Below are 22,500 nucleotides of genomic sequence, written 5' to 3'. Positions count from 1 at the left end.
TTGTGGAAAGGAGTCAGATTACACACCCATTGTTCCTTGCTGAGAGATTGGAAGTGTAGCATTATATTGCTGACTGTCATTTCTTTCCCTCCACCACACAGCACACAAGAAAGAAAAGATTGAAGTATTGGTTTTACGAGTATACTCTTTATAAAGTTTTCCCTTGACTTTTTTAGTTTCTAAAGGTTTGCTACTGGGTTGTGAAAGACCTGAGTGAGATGGCTTTTGTCTCTTTGCTCCCGGCACTCATCAGACGACCACCTGTCTTAGTGAGAAATGCTGGAGTGGCATTTTATATACTGTATTATGTAGTGTGTGTGTGTGCGCTTTGTTATCAGCCACACACACTTGTAGGGCTGCTGATGATAGACAGAAGATGCAAAATTGATTTATTCTTTATAACTTTATTTACACTTGTTAATTATATGTCTTTTCATTTACACAAAAACATACACAAAGGTTCCATTCACATTGTGGAAAAATTATGGCTGTTTCTTGTCCTCATCTATCTTACACACACACACACACACACACACACAGTAGTTTCTCTCTCATCATAGAAAATTTACAGCAGTTTCTATTCCTCATCTGCCAACACACACACACACACACATAATAATTTTCACTCATTGTACAAAAAATTAATTAGTTTTTTTCATCCTTGTCTATCTTACAAACACAAGAAGATCCACTCATATATGAAAAAAATAATGCTTTGTTGCCCTTCTTAACTACCTTACACACACACACACACACACACACACAGCAATGGTTCCACACTCACACCATACAAAAGTACATCTCTCGTGGCACCAGGTACACCCTCCAATTATCACATCAGTGCCAGGTGTAGTGTGCCTCAACCCTTCCATGGCTGGTCATTGCCTCGTTCCTGGTTCATTAACTGCTCTAAGACATTTCCCCTTGTTCTGCTGCCACCTCGTACCATTGCACTGGCTGGGAAGTTTATAATACATTTGTTTCTTTGTTTTCTTTGATGTTTATAAAGATTTCATTGTTCTTGGTGGTGTGAATTGCTGAGTGCTGTGCTGTGGGTTCTTCCATTACTTGTCTTGCTCCTCGCAGCTCACTAGACGCTTCACACTCCTGGAAAACCTTGGAATGAGGAAATAAAAGCAAGGAGAAAGAAAGAAAGGGTAATAATTGAAACTGTGTGACGGAAACAAGAGGAAGGAGAAGGAAAAGTAATAGTTGTTGTTTCATTGCATGCTACTGATTTGTTCTTTGTTGTACTGGTCTCTCTCTCTCTCTCTCTCTCTCTCTCTCTCTCTCTCTCTCTCTCTCTCTCTCTCTCTCTCTCTCTCTCTCTCTCTCTCTCTCTCTCTCTCTCTCTCTCTCTCCAGTTTTTATTGTGTTTTATTCATTTATTCCTCACCTTGGCTTCTTTCAAACTTCACTTATTTTTCAATGTTCATTCAATTTTTACTGTGCCTTTTTTTTTTTTTTTTTTTTTTCTCTCATTTTGTCTCTTCAAACTCTACTGCTCTTTTATTCTTTCTTTCATTTCTTTTTACTAATTTATTACTTATTTTCTCCATTTTCAAAGCAGTGTACTTATTTCTCAACTTGCATTTCCTTTCACAGATTTATTTTTCATTTTGTCCCTTCAAACTTTACTGGTCTTCCTGTTCTTCTGTTTTATTGATCCATTTTTAATATTGCTTTTCAAACCAGTTACTCTTCAACTTTCACTCCATTTTACAGAGCTGCTCTTCATCCTGCTCTATTATTCTCCAAATTTCATTAAATTTTATGTATATATTCTTTCTCTTGTCTCCTTCATTAATCTCAATATTGTTCACTTTCCTAATTTATTCTTCATCTTGTCTTATATTCTTTGTCTTGTCTCCTTCGTTAATCTCAATATTGTTCACTTTACTAATTTATTCTTCATCTTGTCTTATATTCTTTGTCTTGTCTCTTTCATTAATCTCAATATTCACTTTACTAATTTATTCTTCATCTTGTCTCCTTTTCAAACTTCACAGCTCCATTATTCAACTATACAATTTCAGACTTATTCTTTGTCATGCAGGAACAGGTAGCATAAATTTCCTGCATTGACTAAACCACATGATCATTAATCTGGACTGTCACGATGCACTGGCTTTCCTTCACAGCCAAGCACAGGAGAGGCTGGACCACCTTTTACTCCTCTTTGTCACATAGGAATAGGTGTGTGAACTTCCTGTACTGACTCATATATAAACTGTGTGATAATTAACCTGGTCTATCATACTCTCCCAGGCCTTATGTATTCAAGATTTATACTACACTATTAAAGAAGGAAAAGGAGTTATTGTTTTCTTGTTTTTTTCCTTTGTGTTTTTTTTTTTGTTTTTTTCTATCCCTTTGTTTTTTTCTTATTGTGTTTTCTCCTGTCTCCTATTTCTTCCTTTTTCTTTATCCCACGGTGAATTTGTTGTTTTCTTCTGTTTTCTGTTCATCCTCCTTATTTCTTTAACTTTTCCATTGTAAGTTGTTTCTTGCTTGGCCTTCCTTCCTTCTCCTTCATCTTTTACTGCAAACTGGCTCTTTTCTTTTTTCCATGTCTTGATTTCTTTCACTGCACCCTGACAGCACACTAAGGGGCAGGCTTAACATACTCCTTGGTCAGCTCTTCCTTGGCCTTCCTCCTCCTCCTCCATTTGTTACTGTAAACTGACTCTTTTCTTCCATATCTTGTTTTCTTCATCATCCTTCACTGTAATGCCATATTAGGGGACAGAATTAAGATGTTCCATGGTGAGCTCCTTTTTGGTCTTACCCTTCCTTCTCCTCTTTCATTTTTACTGTAAACTGGTTCTTTTCCTCTCCCACATCTTGTTTTCTTAGTCATCATTCACCATGGTGCCACACAAAGGCCCAGGATGTTCCATGGCAAGCTCCTCCTTGGCCTTGCTCTTCTTCCTCCTTTTCGTGGTATATCACGTTTCCTCAGCATGGCACCACACTAAGGGACAGGGTCAGCATACTCCTTGGTGAGCTCCTCCTTGGCCTTGCCCTTCACCTTGGGCATCTTCTTGGAGGTGGTGTCCTGCACCTCACTGTCCCGGTAGTAGTGCGGCGCCACCTCCAGCAGCCACTTGCCGTCGATCACCACCACGTTCCTCATGTACTCCTTGGTGGTGAGCACCAGCTCGTGGTACACCACCCAGCGTGGCAGGTCCTCTGCCAGGCAGGACTGCGGGTGCATCATGACGGTCTGGCCCTTCTTGGCCGTCTTGTACATGCCACCCTTGCTGAAGCGCGCCACGTGGTAGAAGTAGCCAGCGGTGACAGCCTTCCTGATGGCCATGGAGTCGGCGGGGTTGGAGGTGAGCTGGATCTCGACACGCTCCATGAGGCCGGCCAGCTGGTCCCGTATGTCTCTGGCGCGCTTCATGGAGCGGTGCTGCACGAACACCTCGTAGCACCACTGGGAGGAGTACTCTGTGCCCGCCCACTCGCTGTACACATTCATCAGGGTGAGGTGGTCCCCGTCTGGGTGGAAGAAGTTCTTGCGGGCCGTGTCAGCATGGATGGCCTTGTCCTTGGGCCGGTAGAAGATGGCGCCGTTGACGGACAGCATGGCAGCCACGGTGAGCACCTCCTCCACCACGCCAAACTCCCCAGCAGCCAGGATCATGCGGGCCATCATGGGGTCAACCGGCAGCTCGGCCATCTTGCGGCCCGTCAGGGTGAGCTCCCCCTTGTGGTTGAGTGCCTTGAGGGCATACAGCTGCTCCATGGCCAGGATCAGTGTCTCGGCTGGCGGCGGGTCCAGGTAGTCAAAGTTGATGAGGTCGCCGATGCCAAGGGACTTGAGCTGCAGCACCACGTTGCCCAGGTTGACGCGCTGGATCTCTGGCACCGTGTTTTCCTCCATCTCATTCTCAAAGGCCCACTTGGTGTACAGGCGGAAGCACTTGCCCGGCCCCACCCGGCCGGCACGGCCCGCCCGCTGGTTAGCAGAGGCGCGGGAGATGGGCACCACAACCAGGGATTCCATGCCGCTGCGGGCGTTGAAATAGTTCTGCTTGGCATAGCCCGGGTCAATGACGTACACGATGCCATCGATGGTGAGGGAGGTCTCAGCAATGTTGGTGGCCAGCACCACCTTCCTGGCCCCTGGTGGCGTGGCCTCAAAGATCTTGGCCTGCATCTCAGAGGGCAGGTTGGCATAGATGGGCAACACGATGAGCTCCCGGATCCTGCTGCCCAGTGCCTTGACACGCTCCGTCAGGATCTCCTGGCACGCCTCGATCTCCTCCTGGCCGGTGAGGAACACCAGCACGTCACCAAGGCGCTGCGTGATGTGGATCTGCAACACCGTCACGGCTGCCGCCTCGATGTAGTTTGCCTCGGGGCTGCGCGTGTAGTAGATGTGCACCGGGTAGCGCCGACCAGGAATGCGGAATACCGGCGCCTCGTCGAAGAAATCAGAGAACTTTTCCGAGTCGAGAGTGGCACTGGACACAAGCAGCTTGAGGTCCGGCCTGAAGCGCGCCACGTCCTTGAGCAGGCCGAACAGGATGTCAGTGTGCAGCGTGCGCTCATGTGCCTCGTCCACGATGATGACGCTGTAGCCCTCCAGACTCGGGTCCACCAGGAACTCTCTCATCAGCATGCCGTCCGTCATGTACTTGATGCGCGTCCGCTCACTGGTGCAGTCCTCAAACCTGATGCTGTAGCCCACCTCATTGCCCAACTTCTTGTCCATCTCCTGTGCCACACGGGACGCCACACTCATGGCTGCCACGCGCCGCGGCTGCGTGCACCCGACCTTCTTGCCGTCGTCGCAGTAGCCGGCCTCGTACAGGTACTGAGGGATTTGCGTGGTCTTGCCGGAGCCGGTCTCCCCCTCCACGATGAGCACCTGGTGGTCCCGGATGGCGCCCAGCAGGGAGTCTCGGAACGGGAACACAGGAAGGCTGCGTCTCACCTCCTGAATGCTCATCTTTGTGTTGTCTGGAGCTTTCATCATATCCTCCTCCTCCTCCTCCTCCTCCTCCTCCTCTCCCCCCTCCTCTTCCTCATCCCCATCATCTGAGGATGAACTGGAGTCGGAGTCCTCTTCCTTCTTCTTCTTCTTCTTTTTGGTCTTCTTGCGGGTTCCCTTGAGCGGCAGTGACTTGATAAACTCGATCTCATCCTCCAGCACCAGGTTGTACTCCTTGTCATGGCGGTGCTGCGCCTTGTCCCGCGCCCCAAAGGACAGCGCCGTGCCGCGCATCTGGTCCTCCTCCCACTTGCGCTGCTCGTAGCCGCGCTTCTTCTCCCTCTCGTCCACCTCCACGTAGGAATCATCCACGCTGGCGCCCTCCTCCGGCATGACGTAGCGCTGCACGTTCTCTGCGTCCCTCACCTTCTCATAGTCCTTGGCGAGCTGCAGCACCGTCCGCCGGTACTCCCGCTCCTTGCGCTCCTTCTCCGTGAGGTCCTTGTCTTCAAAGAGGTACTCATCATCCTGGATGTCTGCCTCCAGCTCCCGGATCTTGTCATCCTTCCGCTTCACCAGGTACTTCCGCCGCGACTCTACCCGTAGCTTGGGCAGGGCCTTGGTTCGGTCTTCCTTCTCCAGCTGCAGGCGCCGCGCAGCCTCCTCGAATGCCTTCTGGTCACCCTTCTCTGCCACGTTCTTGGTCCTCGCCTCATCACGCTCCCTCAGCCGCTTGGCATACTCGTCCCGCTCCGCCAGGTCCATGACACGTTGCTGCTCCTCTGTCAGCTCCTCCTTCATCCTCCCTGGCAGGCTGAGCAGCTGTGGGCCCTCTCCCTCGGAGTCTGAGCTGTCCTCTGCCTTGCGCTTCCTCTGTTCCCCCCGCCCCGCCTCTCTCCTCTGTGATGTGCCGCCTTTGCTGCTGCTGCTGCCGCCGACATCTGAAAGAAACATTATCATTACTCATCTGTCTTAGCACACTACCATAAGGTTTGTCAATGTGTCTTTTATTGTTGTTATTGCTTTTGGTGTTTTTGGTGTCCCCTCAGTCACAAAACTCACTCATGAAAGGTTATTGTGTTTGTAACTGTTTGAGTGAATGGCTGATAGCATATGAAATTAATGACACACACACACACACACACACACACACACACACACACACACACACTCACCATTAACACGCCGAAACAACTCCTCAACAAAGGCTTCAATCTTCCCGTCGACAGGCACCTCCTCCCTCAGCTCGGCCAGCACCAGCGCAGGAGAGGCACGGCGCCGAGACAACTCAATGAGGTACTCGGCCAGTGTGGCGTCGCTCATCCCCATCACCCTGTGCAGCTGCTGACCCACCCAGGACTTGAGCGCTGTGTCACCCATCCTGCCGCGGCCTTGGCTTACTCAGGGGTCACACGGGGGAAGATCACACAGTGGAGGTCTGTGGTAAGTTGAAGTTGATGAGTTGAAGTTGTCTTTCTTGTGTGTGTGTGTGTGTGTGTGTGTGTGTGTGTGTGTGTTTTATTTATTTATTTATTTAGGCATTTTTTTCTCTCTTATGTGTTGTTTCTATAGTGTAAAATGAAAAAAAAAGGACTAAATTAACTCTCTATTCTCTATTTTTCCATCTTGTGTTGATGCAAATAATACCTGCAATGGTGCGTTGGCAAAGGACACTCGTACCAGTGAAAGGGTTAAAGGTGTTTTCTTGTGTATTTTCTTTTTGTGTGTGTGTTTGTTTATTTGTTTGTTTGTCTTGATTTTGTTATTTTTTTTTTTGTTGTTTTCATCATTGAGTGTTTTATATTTTTCTATTTGATTTGTTTTTGTTTGGGTTGAGTTTGTTTGTTTATTTATTGATTTGGGTTAGATTTTAATGTAATTTTATTTTTTTTTTTCTTTCTTTCTAATTATTCAGAGACGTGTTTGATTTGGTTTAGTAATTTTATATGGTAAGTTTTATTTGTGTTGTTCTGCATGGAACTTCCTGCTAGTTTGCGAATATTATGATTTTTATAACTACTACAAACCAAACCTATTATAACTACTACTAATACTACTCCTTCTACCATAACAACAATTGCTACTACTACAACTACCTACAACAACGACTACAACTAATATTACTACTACATTATTACTATTACTACTACTACAATACTACTACTACAACTATACCTCTTCCTACTTAAATCCTCACCACCACAACTACTACTACTACTACTACTACTACTATCACAACCTCCACCACTAACTTACCTGAATAGAAAAGAACAAGTATAGCTCTCTCTCTCTCTCACCTCTATAAACCTTCCTTCCTCTCCAAACGTTTATAAAGTGACTAAATACAGAGATATCAAACGTTTCCCTCACCTTTCCTGCAAATTTTCGTCTGTCGTCTTGTAAACAAAGCGTCCGGATTTTGGCCTCGGCTTCGACTGGGAGTAGAAGGAGGAAGAGGGAGGAGCAGGAGGAGGAAGGGGAGGAAGAGGAGGTGGCGGGAGGAGGAGGAGGAGAAGGAGGAGGAGGATGAAGGAGAGGAGCTGGGGGAGGAGATAGAGGAGAAAGAGAGAAAGAGGAGGAGAGGAGAGAGAGAAAAAAAAAAACTAGGTTGGTGGAAACGGCCATCGTGTTTTATTGAACTATTACTACATGCAGACTCTCTCTCTCTCTCTCTCTCTCTCTCTCTCTCTCTCTCTCTCTCTCTCTCTCTCTCTCTCTCTCTCTCTCTCTCTCTCTCTTGCTATCTGTGGCTGTGGCTTAGGCTAAAATTTATATCATGTCGAGGTGTTTCAACGGTGTTACTGACACTCGGAATTTGAAAACGGATTCTTTATCAGAAAAAAAAAGAGGGAAAAAGGTTAGGAAAGTCATAATAAAAGTCATATCCAGAAATATATTTTAAGAAGTCCCCCGAGAGTAAAGTAGTAAACAGAATAAAGTAAAATAAATATATGAAAAGGCTAAAAACAAAAAAACAACAAAAAAAAAGGAGCTTTCCCTCCATACACTCGTAGCTCAAGAGAGGTCAAACAATTTCAGACTTACTGAAAGGCGAAAAAAAGTAAATAAGTAAATAAACAAGTAATCAAATTAAAAGGTAAAATAAATAAATAAATAAATAAGACAAAAAAAAAAGAGTGAATTAAAGTCAATCTCCAACTCTGAAAAATCAATTAAACAAAAATTTGGTGTCCATTTTCCTTCCCTTTTCCTCCATCAAGTTAAATAAATGAATATGCAAATAAATAAATAAATAAATAAATAAAATTGAATAAAAAAATTTCCTTTTCATCCTTTCACTTTCTTCTTTGTCTTCTTTTTCCTTTCCTTCTTCCTTTATTTTCCTGTTTTCTCCTTTTAGTTTCTTCTTAGTCTTTTTTTCTTTCCTTCTTCCTTTATTTTCCTGTTTACTCCTTTCAGTTTCTCCTTTCCCTTCTTTTCCCTTCCTTCTTCCTGTCTCTCTTTTTCTCCTTCTTAAAGATTCCATTATCTTCTTTTTTCTTATTTTCCCTTCTAAAAATTATATCGTTTTTTTCCTTAATCCCCCCTCTCTCTCTCTCTCTCTCTCTCTCTCTCTCTCTCTCTCTCTCTCTCTCTCTCTCTCTCTCTCTCTCTCTCTAAGAAAACATCATTTATTTCCCCATTCACTATCAAAACAAACCCCATTATTTCCCTAACCTTCCTTCCCTTTAAATCTCCCTTCCCCCCACACCCCACAGCCCCCCACAGCCCCCCGCAGCCCCCCGCCAAAGAGGATTACCTAGAACACGCCTCTCGTGGCTCGGGGGGAGGGGGAAATCTGATGGCGCGGCGCACCCTCCCCCCGCGAGGTCTGGAGGGGGGCTGGTGGGCGGGGGTGACGAGGGGGGTCGGGGCGGGGAAGAGAGTAAATGTAATTGTTGTTGTTGTTGTTGATGATTGTGGTGGTGTGTTGTTGTTGTTGTTGTTGTTGTTGTTGTTGTTGTTGTGCGCTGCTTCCCTGTAGGAGTGTACACACATATATAAATAGATAGATAGATAGATAGATAGACAGACAGACAGACAGATAGACAGATAGATAGATAGATATTTTGTTGACCACAGTGTTAAGTTTTGGTGTAAAATTTATAAAACAATATATAAAAAAACACAAAATACGTAAAAATAACACACACACACACACACACACACACACACACACACACACACACACACACACACACACAACACACACACAGAAGAAAACAATATTGTATTAAAAGATATTATATTAGAGAAATAGACATTGTAAAAGTAGATGAAGGATAAATCTCTCTCTCTCTCTCTCTCTCTCTCTCTCTCTCTCTCTCTCTCTCTCTCTCTCTCTCTCTCTCTCTCTCTCTCTCTCTCACCCTGGCGGCGGGGCGGGTGTGGGCGTGGAAATGGGCGGCGAGGGCGTGGCTGAGAGGGCAGGTCAGGTCTTCGTGGCGCAGGTCAGTCAGGGGGAGGGAGGATAGCCAGTCTGACACCTCTTGGGCAAGCTGGGTGGGGAGGAGGAGGAGGAGGAGGAGGAGGAGGAGGAGGAGGAGGAGGAGGAGGAGGAGGAGGAAAAAGAGACGGAGGAGAAAGAAGTGAGGAATGAGAAGGAAAGAAAAAAAAAGAAAAATGGAAGGAGGAGGAAGAGGAGAAGATGAAGGGGGAAAGAGAGGAGGAAGAGGAGTGAGAGATGAGAAAGAGAGGAAGAAAGGGAGGAGGAGGAGGAGGAGGAGGAGATGAAGGAGGGGAAAATACAGGAAGAAGAGAAGTGCGAGATGAGAAAGAGAGGAAGAAAAGGTGGAGGAGGAGGAGGAGGAGGAGGAGGAGGAGGAGGAAGAGAAAAAGAAGGATAAGGAGAAGGAAACAAATATTTAGTTTAGTAATCACATATTCTCTCTCTCTCTCTCTCTCTCTCTCTCTCTCTCTCTCTCTCTCTCTCTCTCTCTCTCTCTCTCTCTCTCTCTCTCTGTCTTTACGTTAGGATATATTTAGACTACCTCATGTCAACTTAAGTCTAAGTTAGGTTAAGTTAGGTTAGGTTAGGTTAGGTTAGGTCAGGTTAGGTTAGGTCAGGTTAGGTTAGGTCAGGTTAGGTTAGGTTAGGTTAGGTTGGGTCACATCTGGTTATTTTAGAGTAAGTTAGGTTCGGTGAGGTTAGGTTAGGTAAGGTTACATTTGGTTAAGTTAGTAAGGTTAGGTTAGGTTAGGTTAGCTCAGATCAAGTTAAGTTAATTGAAGTCAGGTTAAGTTAGGTGAGATCAAGCGAAGTCACCTTATCTGGCAGGGGCTGGTGGGGGTCTGGGCAGTGTCTCTCTGGCAGCATGAGGTCACTTGGCGCCACGTGGACCAGGGACAGGGCTGGGGAGGAGGGGGGAAGCAGTGCATCAGAACATAAGAAAATAAAGGAAGCTGCAGGAAGCCGCTAAACCAGCTCGTGGCAGCCCCAGTAGTAGTAGTAGTAGTAGTAGTAGTAGTAACAGTAACAGTAACAATAACAACAATAACAACAACACACTCATTGTCAGGAGGGGGGGGCTTCTTACCTGAGCAGTGGGGGGCGGGGAGGACCACTACGTAAGGGGTGAGGGTTCCGGGGGGAGCGGCCACCCTCGCCAGCAGCCCCACCTCCTCCTCCTCCAGGCTCTGACACAGCGACCTCACCAGCTGTAGGAGGAGAAGAAGAAGAAGAAGAAGAAGAAGAAGAAGAAGAAGAAGAAGAAAGAAGGGAATAAAGAAAAAACGAAAGAATGAAAAAGAAAACAAGAAGAAAAAGAAAGAACAGGAGAAGAAAAGAAAGAAGAATAAAAAGAAAACAACAACAACAACAATAACAACAACAAAGAAAAAAAAAGAAGGAAAGAAGAAGAAGAGGAGGAGAAATAGAAGAGGTGGTGGTAGTAAAAGAGGAAGGAGAAAAAGAGAAGAGATAATGGAGGAGGAGGAGGAGGAAAAAAAGGGGTAGGAGGAGGTGGTGGAAGGGAAGAAAAGGAGGAGAGATAACAATAATGAGAATAATAATAATAATAATAATAATAATAATAATAATAATAATAATAATAATAATAATAATAAAGAGAAAAAAGAGGAGAAGGAAGAAAGGAAGGAAGAGGAGAAGGAGGAGGATGATAAGAAGATAAAAATGAAAAACGAAAGAAAAAGGAAGAAGAGGAGGAGGAAGAAAATAAAATAAAGAAGAAAAAAAAAGAAATAGAAAAAAAAAACAGATTCAGTATTAATTTCAACCACCACCACCACCACCACCACCAACACCACCACCACCACCACCACCACCACCACCACTACTACTGCAACCTGTCTATTCTCCCAAATGGCGGTGAAGTTGAGGGAGGTGGCAGTGGACGGCAGCAGATAGAGGGCGGCACCGTACACAGCAGGTGCCACGGTATTAATTTGCACCCTTTTGATTACTTCCAGGTGGTACACGGGCACGCTGTTACCTGTGGGGGGGGTAAAGGGTTAGGAGGAGGGGGAGAGGAGGGTAGTGGTGGTGGTGGTGAGAGGAGGAGGAAGAGAAGGACAAGAACGAAAGGGAAGATGAGGAGAAGGAAGAGGATGAGGAAGGGATGAGGAATTAAAGGTGTTGTTGTTGTTGTTGTTGTTGTTGTTGTTGTTGTGGTGGTGGTGTTGGTGGTGGTAGGAGTAGTAGTAGTAGTAGTCTATTGTTGTAGTAATATTCTCTCTCTCTCTCTCTCTCTCTCTCTCTCTCTCTCTCTCTCTCTCTCTCTCTCTCTCTCTCTCTCTCTCTCTCACACACACACACACACATGAGGGACAAAAACGCGGTGACATGACGTGGCGATGCTGTACCAGTGTGTGGAGAGAAAAGGGAAGGTCGACATGGGGTTTGTTACAGCGCCACGCCAAACAACGCCACGAGGACACTGAGAAATTGTACTAAAAAAAAAAAAAAAGAGCGAAGAAAGATTTGAGAGAATGGGGCTTTCCTGACAGAGCAACTAGTCAATGGAGGTGCACTGACTGGCTAAGCTGACTGTGTGTGTGTGTGTGTGTGTGTGTGTGTGTGTGTGTGTGTGTACAGGGAGCACTCACAGCTTGAAGGATAAACTTGATAATTTAATACGTACAGAACTTGGCAAACTTAAATTAGTACTATAAAAAAATGTAATTAGATAAAAACACACAGCTTTCAAGATAAATATGACAAATTAATCTTCAAACACGCAACATTACGAGCTATACTGAAACACACACACACACACACACACACAGACACACAGACACACACCTATACCCCCCCCAACACACACACCATTACCCCCCCCCCACCACACACACACGTACCTTGAGTAGTGCAAACAGTCCTGCAGGGGTTGGTATGAATGATGAGTCTAGAGAATACAGAGCTGGGCAGACTGGAGGGGTCTATCATCACCTCCTGCACATCTAGAAGCACTGGGTGGTGGTGGTGTGGAGGGAAAGTTAGGTTAGGTTTGGTTAAGTTACGTTAGGTTAGGTTAAGTTAGGTTTGGTTAGGTTAGGTTAGGTTTAGGTTAGGTTAGGTTTGGTTAAGTTAGGTTTGGTTAGGTTAGGTTAGGTTTGGTTAAGTTACGTTAGGTTAAGTTAGGTTTGGTTAAGTTAGGTTAGGTTTGGTTAAGTTAGGTTAGGTTAGGTTAAGTTAGGTTAGGTTAGGTTAGGTTTAGGTTAGGTTAGGTTAAGTTAGGTTTGGTTAAGTTAGGTTTGGTTAAGTTACGTTAGGTTAAGTTAGGTTTGGTTAAGTTACGTTAGGTTAGGTTAAGTTAGGTTTGGTTAAGTTACGTTAGGTTAGGTTAAGTTAGGTTTGGTTAAGTTACGTTAGGTTAGGTTAAGTTAGGTTAGGTTTAGGTTAGGTTAGGTTTGGTTAAGTTACGCTAGGTTAGGTTAAGTTAGGTTTGGTTAGGTTAGGTTAGGTTACGTTGGGTTAAAAGTTATGTTTGGTTAGGTTAGGTTAGGTTGTTAGGTTAGGTTAGGTTAGGTTGGGTTAAAAGTTATGTTTGGTTAGGTTATATTATTGTACGTTGGGAAAGAAGAAAAACGAAAAGAAGAGAAGGAAAATTAGTATAGGGAATTTAGTGTAGGGTAATTTAGGTAAGGATACACTGGGATAGGTTAAGTTTACGTAAAAAATATATAATAACGCAAAATGAACCCTTTTAATCCTTTCTCTTCTAAGTTAGGTTGCGTTAGGTTAGGTTACGAGAGAGAGAGAGAGAGAGAGAGAGAGAGAGAGAGAGAGAGAGAGAGAGAGAGAGAGAGAGAGAGAGAGAACACAAAAACAACAACAACAACAACAACAAAAACACCACCACCACCACCAACAACAACAACAACACCAACAACAACAACAACAACAACAAGAGTAAAAGGAAGAAGAAGAGGAAGAGGAAGACTTACTTACCCGCTCTTTCTGTGGTGGAGGAGTCCGCGGAGGAGGAGGAGGAGGAGGAGGAGGAGGAGGAGGAAGGGAAGATGAGGTGGAGATGAGGCTCTTTCCCCTTCATCTCCAGCAGCCATGACTGAAATAGAGGAGGAGGAGGAGGAAGAAGAAGAAGAAGAAGGAGGAGAAGAAGAAGAAGAAGAAAAGCAACAAGGAGGAGGAGGAGGGAGGAAGAGTAAGGGAAGGGAGGAAAAGTAGGAGGAAAGAGGAAGAAGAAAAGAACAAGATGGAAGATGGAGAAAAAAGAAGAAGGAGGAGGAGGAGGAGGAGGGAGAAATGATAAGAACAAGAACAAGGAGGAGGAGGAGGAGGAGGAGGAGGAAACAAATATTTAGTTCACTTATCACATCTTCTCTCCCTCCCCTTCCTCTTCGATCCCCTTCACTCTCCCTTCCCCCCCTCTCTCTCTCTCTCTCTCTCTCTCTCTCTCTCTCTCTCTCTCTCTCTCTCTCTCTCTCTCTCTCTCTCTCTCTCTCTCTCTCTCTCTCTCTCTCTCTCTCTCTCTCTCTCTCTCCTCACCTTGAAGAGAGCAGTGAAGGAGTAGGGATCAGGGGGGTAAGAGGCTCCTGTCACCCATACGCCCCCAACAGCATCCCCTGCCGGTAGCTCCCCCTCCCCGTCTCCCCCTCCAGGCTCTCTACTGCTGCCACCTGTCGGGAGAAAGGGGAGTTATAGATTAGGTTAAATTAAGTTAGGTTAGGTTACGTTAAGTTAGGTTAGGTTAGGTTACGTTAAGTTTGGTTAGGTTAGGTTAAGTTTGGTTAGGTTAGAGTAGGTTAGGTTAGGTTAGGTTAGGTTAGGTTAGGTTGTGTTAGCTAACTATTGGCAAATCTAACCTAATTGTTCAACTATTGACTAACCTACCTATTGACTACTACTACTCCTACTACTATTACTACTGCTACTACTACTACTACTACTACTACTGCTACTACTACTACTACTACTCACGTGCACGGCGCTAATATGGCGGGCGTGCTCCAGCGTCAGCACCATCGACAGCGCCTCCGTCAGAACCTCCACGCGGCCCCAGGTCACCAACACTACCTGGAGAGAGAGAGAGAGAGAGAGAGAGAGAGAGAGAGAGAGAGAGAGAGAGAGAGAGAGAGAGAGAGAATATGAGTTTTGTTTGTTATTGTGTCAGTTACTACTACTACTACTACTACTACTACTATACTACTACAGTGTAAACAGAACCACGTGACAATGTTTGTAAACAGAACCACGTGACTGATGAATAAGATAGCCCTGTCACGTGTAGGGCCTGGGGTGTGATGAAGGGGTGAACTGGGATGATGGGAGACTGTCTGGGGTGAATCAAACATATGCAGGGGTGTATATATGAAACAGTGGAGGGGTGACTAGGGTGAACTGGGGCGCTTGTAGGGATGAGTTGGGGTGTTTAGGTGTTAATAGCTGTCTTGGGGTGAGGACGAGAAAATGTGAGGGTGACAAGGGTACAGGGGTGATGGGGTGTAGTGTAGGGGTGTCTAAGGGTAGGGGTGAGCTGGGGCGCTTACCTGGATGGGGTGCTGGGAGGCCGGGGCGAAGGAAGCAGCCTCATTCACTATTGCGTCAAGAGCCTCCCCCACCTCCTGGCTTATCTCTGGGGTGCTGGGGTGAGAGGGGTGAGGGAAGGACACACACACACACACACACACACACACACACACACACACACACACACACACACAGAGAGAGAGAGAGAGAGAGAGAGAGAGACACGATCACACACACACACACACACACACAAACCAAGCCCCCCACCCACACCTCCCTCCCCCCACCCACACCTCCCCCCACACCCCCTACACTCACCTCTCACACACAGCCAGGTCCTCCAGCACGCGAGGGAGAGAGGAGAGGAGAGACGGCAGATTGGCTCTCACGCCAGTTAAACGTTGAAGGCGTGTGTAGGGGCGTCCCAGCTGACCCACGCCCACTCCCGGCAGCCTCACGCTCCCACCCACGCCCCCGCCCATGATTACTGTGTTCTCGAGGGCCTGTGGGTGGTGGTGGTGGTGGTAGGAGAGAGAGAGAGAGAGAGAGAGAGAGAGAGAGAGAGAGAGAGAGAGAGAGAGAGAGAGAGAGAGATCTACTTTACAATGCTCTCTGCCTCTTAACAAATTCTCTCTCTCTCTCTCTCTCTCTCTCTCTCTCTCTCTCTCTCTCTCTCTCTCTCTCTCTCTCTGGGAAACAAAATAAAGAAAACTGAAGTAATAAAGTGTGAAAAGAAGAATATTTTATGAGTTCTTCCTCCTCCTCCTCCTCCTCCTCCTCCTCCTCCTCCTCCTCCTCCTCCTCCTCCTCCTCCTCCTCCTCCTCCTCCTCCTCCTCCTCCTCTTCTTCCTTCTCCTCGTGAAAGAAAAAAAAAACACAAAACCAAGAGTCTGTGTACGTTTGTCGTCACACACACACACACACACACACACACACACACACACACACACACACACACACACACACACACACACACACACACACACACACACACACACATACACACACTAAACCTGACCAGCCATTTCGAATACTAACACACACACACACACACACACACACACACACACACACACACACACACACACACACACACTGTCTTCCCAATGGCCTCCTCCTCCTCCTCCTCCTCCTCCTCCTCCTCCTCCTCCTCCTCCTCCTCCTCCTCTTCCTCCTCCTTAGTCATCCTTCTTCACCTTTACCATTATTCTAGTAGTAGTAGTAGTAGTAGTAGTAGTAGTAGTAGTAGTAGTAGTAGTTTTTTTAAGATAGTTTCAATTTAAGTGTAATACAGTATTGGTTAAAGGTGAATAGACAAACACACGAACACACAAACACACAAACATGCAAATAAATAGATAGAGATTAGTTGATAAATACAAGAATGAAGAAATCAAAATAAAAATAAAATGAATAAATAAAATACAGAAGAAAATAAGTTGGATTGTTAATAAATGAATGAATGAATAAATGAATGGGTGAATAAATGAATTAATGAATGAAAGAATGAATGAATGAATGAATGAATGAATGAATGGGTGAGTGAATAAATAAATAAATGAATGAATGAATGAATAAATGAATGAATGAATGAATGAATGAATGAATGAATGAATGAGTGAATGAATGAATAAATTAATGAATGAATGAATGAACAAGTAAATGAATAATGAATAAGTGAATGAATGAATGAATGAATGAATGAACAGGTAAATGAATGAATGAATGCAACAAAATCATAATGAAAAAAATAAAAACGGAAAAAATTGAATTGTGTCCTTACATTGACAAAGAAAATGATAATAATAATAATAATAATAATAATAATAATAATAATAATGAATTGTTATAAAGAAAGATGAAATTAACTTTTATAATTACAAAAAAGACGATAAAAATAACAATGCCAAAAATAAATAAACAAATAAATAAATAAATAAACAAAATGAAACTAAATAATAATAATAATAATAATAATAATAATAATAATAATAATAATAATAATAATAATAAAACAAAAACATCTTACGAAAAATAATGAAAGCTTAAGAACAACAACAACAACAACAACAACAACAACAGAAAATTCATTACGTCCCATCATCTTGCTTACCCCACAAATAAATGAATAAATAAATAAATAAATAATAAACAGAAAAAAAAGACAAGAAAAGAAAATGAAATATAAACGATTAAAAAATAGATAAATAAACAAAAAGGCGGAGCAGGTCGCGTACTTAATCTGACCTTGTATATCATCTCCACGTCGCCTCGCCTGCCCTCCTCCGTGTGGTGCAGGAGCAGGTACAGGATGGCCTGGCTACTGAAGGGCTGCCTTGTCTGCCGCGCCGCCATGCTGGATAGAAATTAAGAGAGGGAAATTGATCTTAAATGGCGCGAGTCTTCTTCTTCTTCTTCTTTGGTTTTGAATTTTTGAAAGTGCGTTCGTTGTTGTGATTATTATTTGTTATTGTCTTTTTCTTCTTCTTCTTCGTCTTCTTCTTCTTCTTCTTCTTCTTCTTCTTCTTCTTCTTCTTCTTCTTCTTCTTCTTCTTCTTATTATTATTATTATTATTATTATTATTATTATTATTTTAATCTTTTTTTTATATTTTCCTTTATCTCTTCCTATTTTCATTTTATTTCTTCCTCATTTCTACCGTCTATGGTCATGAAATTTTTTGAAAGTGCGTTTGTTGCTAAGTGATTGTTATTTCTGTGGTTGGTGGTGATTATTATAATTTGCTAATTATTTTTTGCTTATTTCTTCCTATTTTATTTTTCTATTTCTTTCTCCATTTTATTCCTCCGATTTTGAATTTTGAAAATGCGTTCGTTGTTGAGTGCATGCTGTTATTATTTTTTGTTCTTTTTTTCATTTTGTATTTTATTTCTTTCTTGATCAGCATCGATTATTTCATCATTTTTATCTATTTATCTATTTCTTCATCTCTTATATTTTCTCATTTACGTAATTTGTGTTTTGCAATATTTACATTAAGCAAAAATATATCACAAATAAAATTCTCAACAAGGACGAAATAGAAAAAAAAATCATCGAAAAAAAATCGAATTCTTTCTTTTTTAGGATAGTTTGACTTTTTTTAATTCTCTGTTTAGCGTGCGTGCGTGTGTGCGTGTGTGTGTGTGTGCGTGTGCGTGTGCGTGTGTGTGTGTGTGCGTGTGTGTGTGTAGGTAGTTACGTACATTTTTATTTATTCATTTATTCATCTATTTATTATCCGCGATTTATAAGTAAGAGAAAGAAGAAACAGAAGAATGAGAGAGAAAAGAAGAAAGAGGAAGAGACGAGAGAGAAGGAACAAAAATGAGAAATAAGTAAAAAGAGGAGAAGAGGAACAGAGAAGGAAGAGGAGGAAGAGGAGGAGGAGGAGGGACAAGAATGGAATAAAAAAAAAGAAAAAGAAAAGAGGAGGAGCAAGAATAACAAAGAAGGAAAGGAGAACGAAGAAGGGTAAGAAGAGGAAGAGGAGGAGGGGGAGGAGGAGGAAGAGGAGGAGGAGAGGGAGGAGGAGGAGGAGGAGTGTTACCTGTAATCTGAGAGTGACAGGTAAGTAGACAGGTTGGGTTATGTTTACCTGTAGACTCACTCACTCACTCTCTCTCTCTCTCTCTCTCTCTCTCTCTCTCTCTCTCTCTCTCTCTCTCTCTCTCTCTCTCTCTTTCCTCTTTTCTTCTATAAATTGAAAAAGAATATAGCTACAAGTAAACACACACACACACACACACACACACACACAAAGAGAGAGAGAGAGAGAGAGAGAGAGAGAGAGAGAGAGAGAGAGAGAGAGAGAGAGAGAGAGAGAGAGAGAGAGAGAGAGACATTGACCTGATTTTACGGGGAATAGAGCGAGCGAAGGTCAGAGAGAGAGAGAGAGAGAGAGAGAGAGAGAGAGAGAGGGAGAGAGAGAGAGAGAACGTGGGTGTGTAGTGTTGGCGTATGTAGAGAAAGGAAATTACTTTACTCTCTCTCTCTCTCTCTCTCTCTCTCTCTCTCTCTCTCTCTCTCTCTCTCTCTGGAAGAAGTTATCAATGAAAAATTAGTGTTTTTTTTAAATAATGAGCTTATAATCTATAACGAGAGAGAGAGAGAGAGAGAGAGAGAGAGAGAGAGAGAGAGAGAATAGATACACAGGATGAGTACGTCGTTATAGCTCTCTCTCTCTCTCTCTCTCTCTCTCTCTCTCTCTCTCTCTCTCTCTCTCTCTCTCTCTCTAAGAAAGCCAATCACACAAAAAACAAACACAAAACTCACAATAAATAAATAAATAAACAAATAAACATAAATAAAAAAATAAAATATTATAAAGAATCCAATACCATACAGAAACCAAACACGTACGCAAACACACACACACACACACACACGAACGCACCTCACTCTACAAAACTCTCACACATACACTCTCACACACTCTCACTCCGGAAGAAGTTAGTCACACACAAGTCAGGATAGATAACATTAAACCTTCATAGCATCAGAAACCACAAGGGGAGGGAGAGCGGGAGAGGATCCAGGCGTGCGAGAGAGGATCGGGGAACGTATGAGAGGGAAACGATGCTCAGCTGTCAGTGTCGCCGCGCCTTTCTGTGAGCGAGAGAGAGAGAGTGAGAGAGCGAGTGGTGTCTATGAGCACAGGGTGAACCAGTCAGACTTAACTCCCAGTCACACAATGTTATTTTCCCGGCCCTGTGGCTGCCCCGGCGCGCCCCAGTGACCTCGCCCGCGCCACATCCCTTGGGGCATGACCTGGTGGCTGGCAGGTCCCTTTCCACTGGCTGGGTTGAGGCGTAGGGGCTAAAAAGTGGGTTGTTTACAGTGTTGGGCTGGCCTGAGGTCCCCCAAGCACCATGAACGGGCTGAGTATTAGAGATATCTGCTGTCTGTTCTGCTGGCCGCCCTGCCCCTCCAGCATAGCGGCCAAGATGGCTTTTATCCCGCCAGAGCCCACCTATTCCTTCACCCCCGACGAGACGGGCTCCAGACACTCCCTGCACCTCACGGACAAGGCGGAGTGGCAGTTCACGGACAAGGAGAAGGAAGCTATTGAGGTTTTCTACACACGGACCACCCGAGGGAACAAAATCGCCTGCATGTTCGTCAGGTGTTCCCCTAACGCCAGGTTCTGCATCCTGTTCTCCCACGGCAATGCAGCGGACCTCGGCCACATGAGCAGCTTCTACCTGTCTCTAGGCACGAGGATAAACTGTAATATATTCAGCTATGACTACTCCGGCTACGGCGTGTCTGCAGGGAAGCCGTCGGAGAAGAACCTGTACTCGGATATAGACGCCGCCTGGCACGCCCTCAGGACCCGCTACGGGATATCCCCTGAGAACATCATTCTGTACGGCCAGAGCATCGGGACGGCCGCCACCATTGACCTAGCTTCCAGATACGAGGTGGGGGCGGTCATCCTTCACTCCCCACTCATGTCTGGCATACGGGTTCTCTTCAATACCAAGAGGACCTGGTTTTTTGATGCATTTCCGAGGTTTGTATGTTTTCTTGGTTTAAATATGCTTGTCTTAGTTTTATGCTACTTAAGTTGGAGTAACGCTAGTGTTTTCATTGTGAGGTTAGGTTAAGTTAGGCTTGGTTATGTTAGGTTCGGTTAAGTTAATCTCTCTCTCTCTCTCTCTCTCTCTCTCTCTCTCTCTCTCTCTCTCTCTCTCTCTCTCTCTCTCTCTCTCTCTCTCTCTCTCTCTCTCTCTCTCTCTCTCTCTCTCTCTTGTGTATGTATGTTTTCTCAGCTCACATATGCTTACCTTAGATTGAAGTATTATTAGTGTTTTCATTTTACAGTAGGTTAGGTTTAAAACGTTTGGGTGCTTAAGCCAATCAGACGTCTCTCACAATCCTGAGGTGTGTACGTATCTTGTTGGCTCAAAGTGTCCTTACCTTAGGCTGAAATGATGTTGATGTTTTTAAGAATGAGTTACGTTAAGTTTCTTGAGCAGGTTTGATATTCTCTCTCTCTCTCTCTCTCTCTCTCTCTCTCTCTCTCTCTCTCTCTCTCTCTCTCTCTCTCTCTCTCTCTCTCTCTCTCTCTCGGTAATGTTAGGTTAAGTTCTCTCTCTCTCTCTCTCTCTCTCTCTCTCTCTCTCTCTCTCTCTCTCTCTCTCTCTCTCTCTCTCTCTCTCTCTCTCTCTCTCTTTTGGTAATGTTAGTTTAAGTTAGATTAGGTTTCTTCAGTTAATTAATTTCACTGCTCATTCCCATCACTGCGTAGGTCACAATTGAGAACAAAAAGGTCACGTTTTGCTGAGAAACATTCAGCGAGTGTCTGAAAATTAGTAGACTGAGTTCACTTCCATCATTAGGTGCCGGAAAAGAATTAGTAAAAAGCACATCCAATATATATCTAATTTCTTTATATTTCTGTCTAATATGATTCCTGTTTTTTATCATCTTGTTTCGTCTCTTCTCTTTTATTGTCTTATTTTGTCTCTCCTTTAAACGTGAGGACTCGATGTTTATTTTCTTACATTTTATTGTCTTATCGAGTCTTTTAACAGGTTTCACTGGAGTTACTGGGTTTTTCGAGGGCATTTTTGTGATTATATTGTAGTTTTTTAGGAATTCTGGATATATTTTTGAGATAGTTGTCATTTTGCAGGTTCAAGGGACGTTACTCGCGTTTTCAATGTGTTCTGTGGTTCCTGTGGTGGTCTGACAAGCTTGAGTGGAGGTTATCAGTGTATTCAAAGGTGTTATAATTTTTCCAGTGACAGTTTGAGGCATCAGTGGGTGTTACCAGTCTTGAGATGTTTTCTTAATTGTAGTGACAGTTTTCCAGGTTCCAGTGAAGTTGTTCTGGGGTTTTCAAGGTGTTTTCATGATCCTAGTAAGTTTAACAAGCGTGGGTGGATGTTATCAGAGTCTTCAAGGGTGTTTTTGTGATCCTAGTAATAGTTGTAGGCTGTAGTTGTAGTTATCAGTGTTTTCAGGGATATTTCATGATTCTAGTGATAGTTTAACCCTTTTGCTGTGATAGGAAACAATCAGCACCACCAAAAGTACTGCAATAAGTCTTTTTTAAGCATCCACAAGAAAGAAGGCAATTAAAAAGAATAGATTTTGCAGTTTCTTACCTGTTTAAAGATTAGAGATGGCTGTAGATCAAGTAAAGATTCCTCAAGAGTGATAAGTGAATAAGGAAAGGGTTAGCGGAGATTCTGAATGGCTGGATAGGGAATAAAGAATTGTGAGAGCTGACCAACCTTGTCTGTGGCCTTTGAAAACAGTAGGCAGGAGAAAATGGAGCTTTTGACGGTACATGGGTTAGTGAGATACAGTCATGACCTTGTCCATCGTTGAGGCTGGTTAGGTTAGGTGAAAGTTGGCATGTGGTTGGATTAGGTTAAGCTCGTCCTTGTTTGGTTAAGGAGTGTTGGGTTTTGGATGTAGTTAGGCTAGTTAGCAGTACGTGGGTTAGTTAGTGAGATGGTTGTGATCTTGTCCATCGTTCAGGCTGGTTAAGTTAGGTGAGTGTTGGTGTGTGGTTGGATTAAGTTAAGCTCACCCTAGTTTGGTGAAGGAATGTTGAGTTTTAGATGTAGTTAGGTTAGGTTTACTTGTGAGATT

At 43.9% G+C, this 22,500-nt stretch overlaps 4 protein-coding genes across 5 annotated transcripts in view; 2 read left to right on the top strand and 2 right to left on the bottom strand.

Annotated features, from left to right (window-relative positions):
* Positions 1-2,316, top strand: part of LOC135094973 (F-box only protein 7-like) — a 5,089-nt gene extending 2,773 nt beyond the window's left edge. The window contains exon 2 of the mRNA XM_063995520.1: positions 1-2,316. This exon is cut by the window's left edge and continues 1,802 nt beyond it. The gene's annotated coding sequence lies outside the window, so the exon portion shown is untranslated.
* On the bottom strand, positions 1,268-7,440 carry LOC135094971 (pre-mRNA-splicing factor ATP-dependent RNA helicase DHX16-like). Its single transcript, XM_063995516.1, has 3 exons — positions 7,313-7,440; positions 6,118-6,380; positions 1,268-5,883 (listed from the first exon to the last, which is right to left on the bottom strand). Exons 2-3 carry the CDS (start codon positions 6,320-6,322, stop codon positions 2,975-2,977), a joined length of 3,114 nt encoding a protein of 1,037 aa, XP_063851586.1. The 5' UTR covers positions 6,323-6,380; positions 7,313-7,440; the 3' UTR covers positions 1,268-2,974.
* A 375-nt stretch (positions 7,441-7,815) lies between these two features.
* LOC135094975 (uncharacterized) lies at positions 7,816-17,349 on the bottom strand. 2 transcript variants are annotated; one of them, XM_063995523.1, is made up of 12 exons: positions 17,139-17,349; positions 15,210-15,394; positions 14,912-15,005; positions 14,343-14,438; positions 13,911-14,041; positions 13,353-13,470; positions 12,260-12,370; positions 11,249-11,394; positions 10,480-10,600; positions 10,209-10,294; positions 9,313-9,441; positions 7,816-8,921 (listed from the first exon to the last, which is right to left on the bottom strand). In XM_063995523.1, exons 1-5 carry the CDS (start codon positions 17,244-17,246, stop codon positions 13,961-13,963), a joined length of 564 nt encoding a protein of 187 aa, XP_063851593.1. In that variant the 5' UTR covers positions 17,247-17,349; the 3' UTR covers positions 7,816-8,921; positions 9,313-9,441; positions 10,209-10,294; positions 10,480-10,600; positions 11,249-11,394; positions 12,260-12,370; positions 13,353-13,470; positions 13,911-13,960. The 2 variants fall into 2 exon arrangements, with proteins under 2 accessions (XP_063851593.1, XP_063851594.1); XM_063995524.1 differs by lacking the exon at positions 11,249-11,394.
* A 2,228-nt stretch (positions 17,350-19,577) lies between these two features.
* The window catches only part of LOC135094979 (alpha/beta hydrolase domain-containing protein 17B-like), a 9,899-nt gene continuing 6,976 nt past the window's right edge, over positions 19,578-22,500 (top strand). The window contains exon 1 of the mRNA XM_063995536.1: positions 19,578-20,407. Coding sequence (XP_063851606.1) covers positions 19,764-20,407 — 644 coding nt within the window. The 5' untranslated portion in view covers positions 19,578-19,763. The remainder of the gene's footprint in view (positions 20,408-22,500) is intronic.

This window comes from Scylla paramamosain, chromosome 47, assembly GCF_035594125.1.
Source record: "Scylla paramamosain isolate STU-SP2022 chromosome 47, ASM3559412v1, whole genome shotgun sequence".
Taxonomy (NCBI): domain Eukaryota; kingdom Metazoa; phylum Arthropoda; class Malacostraca; order Decapoda; family Portunidae; genus Scylla; species Scylla paramamosain.
Note: the sequence above shows the minus strand (reverse complement) of the source record. Positions and strands in the feature narration are given on the sequence as shown.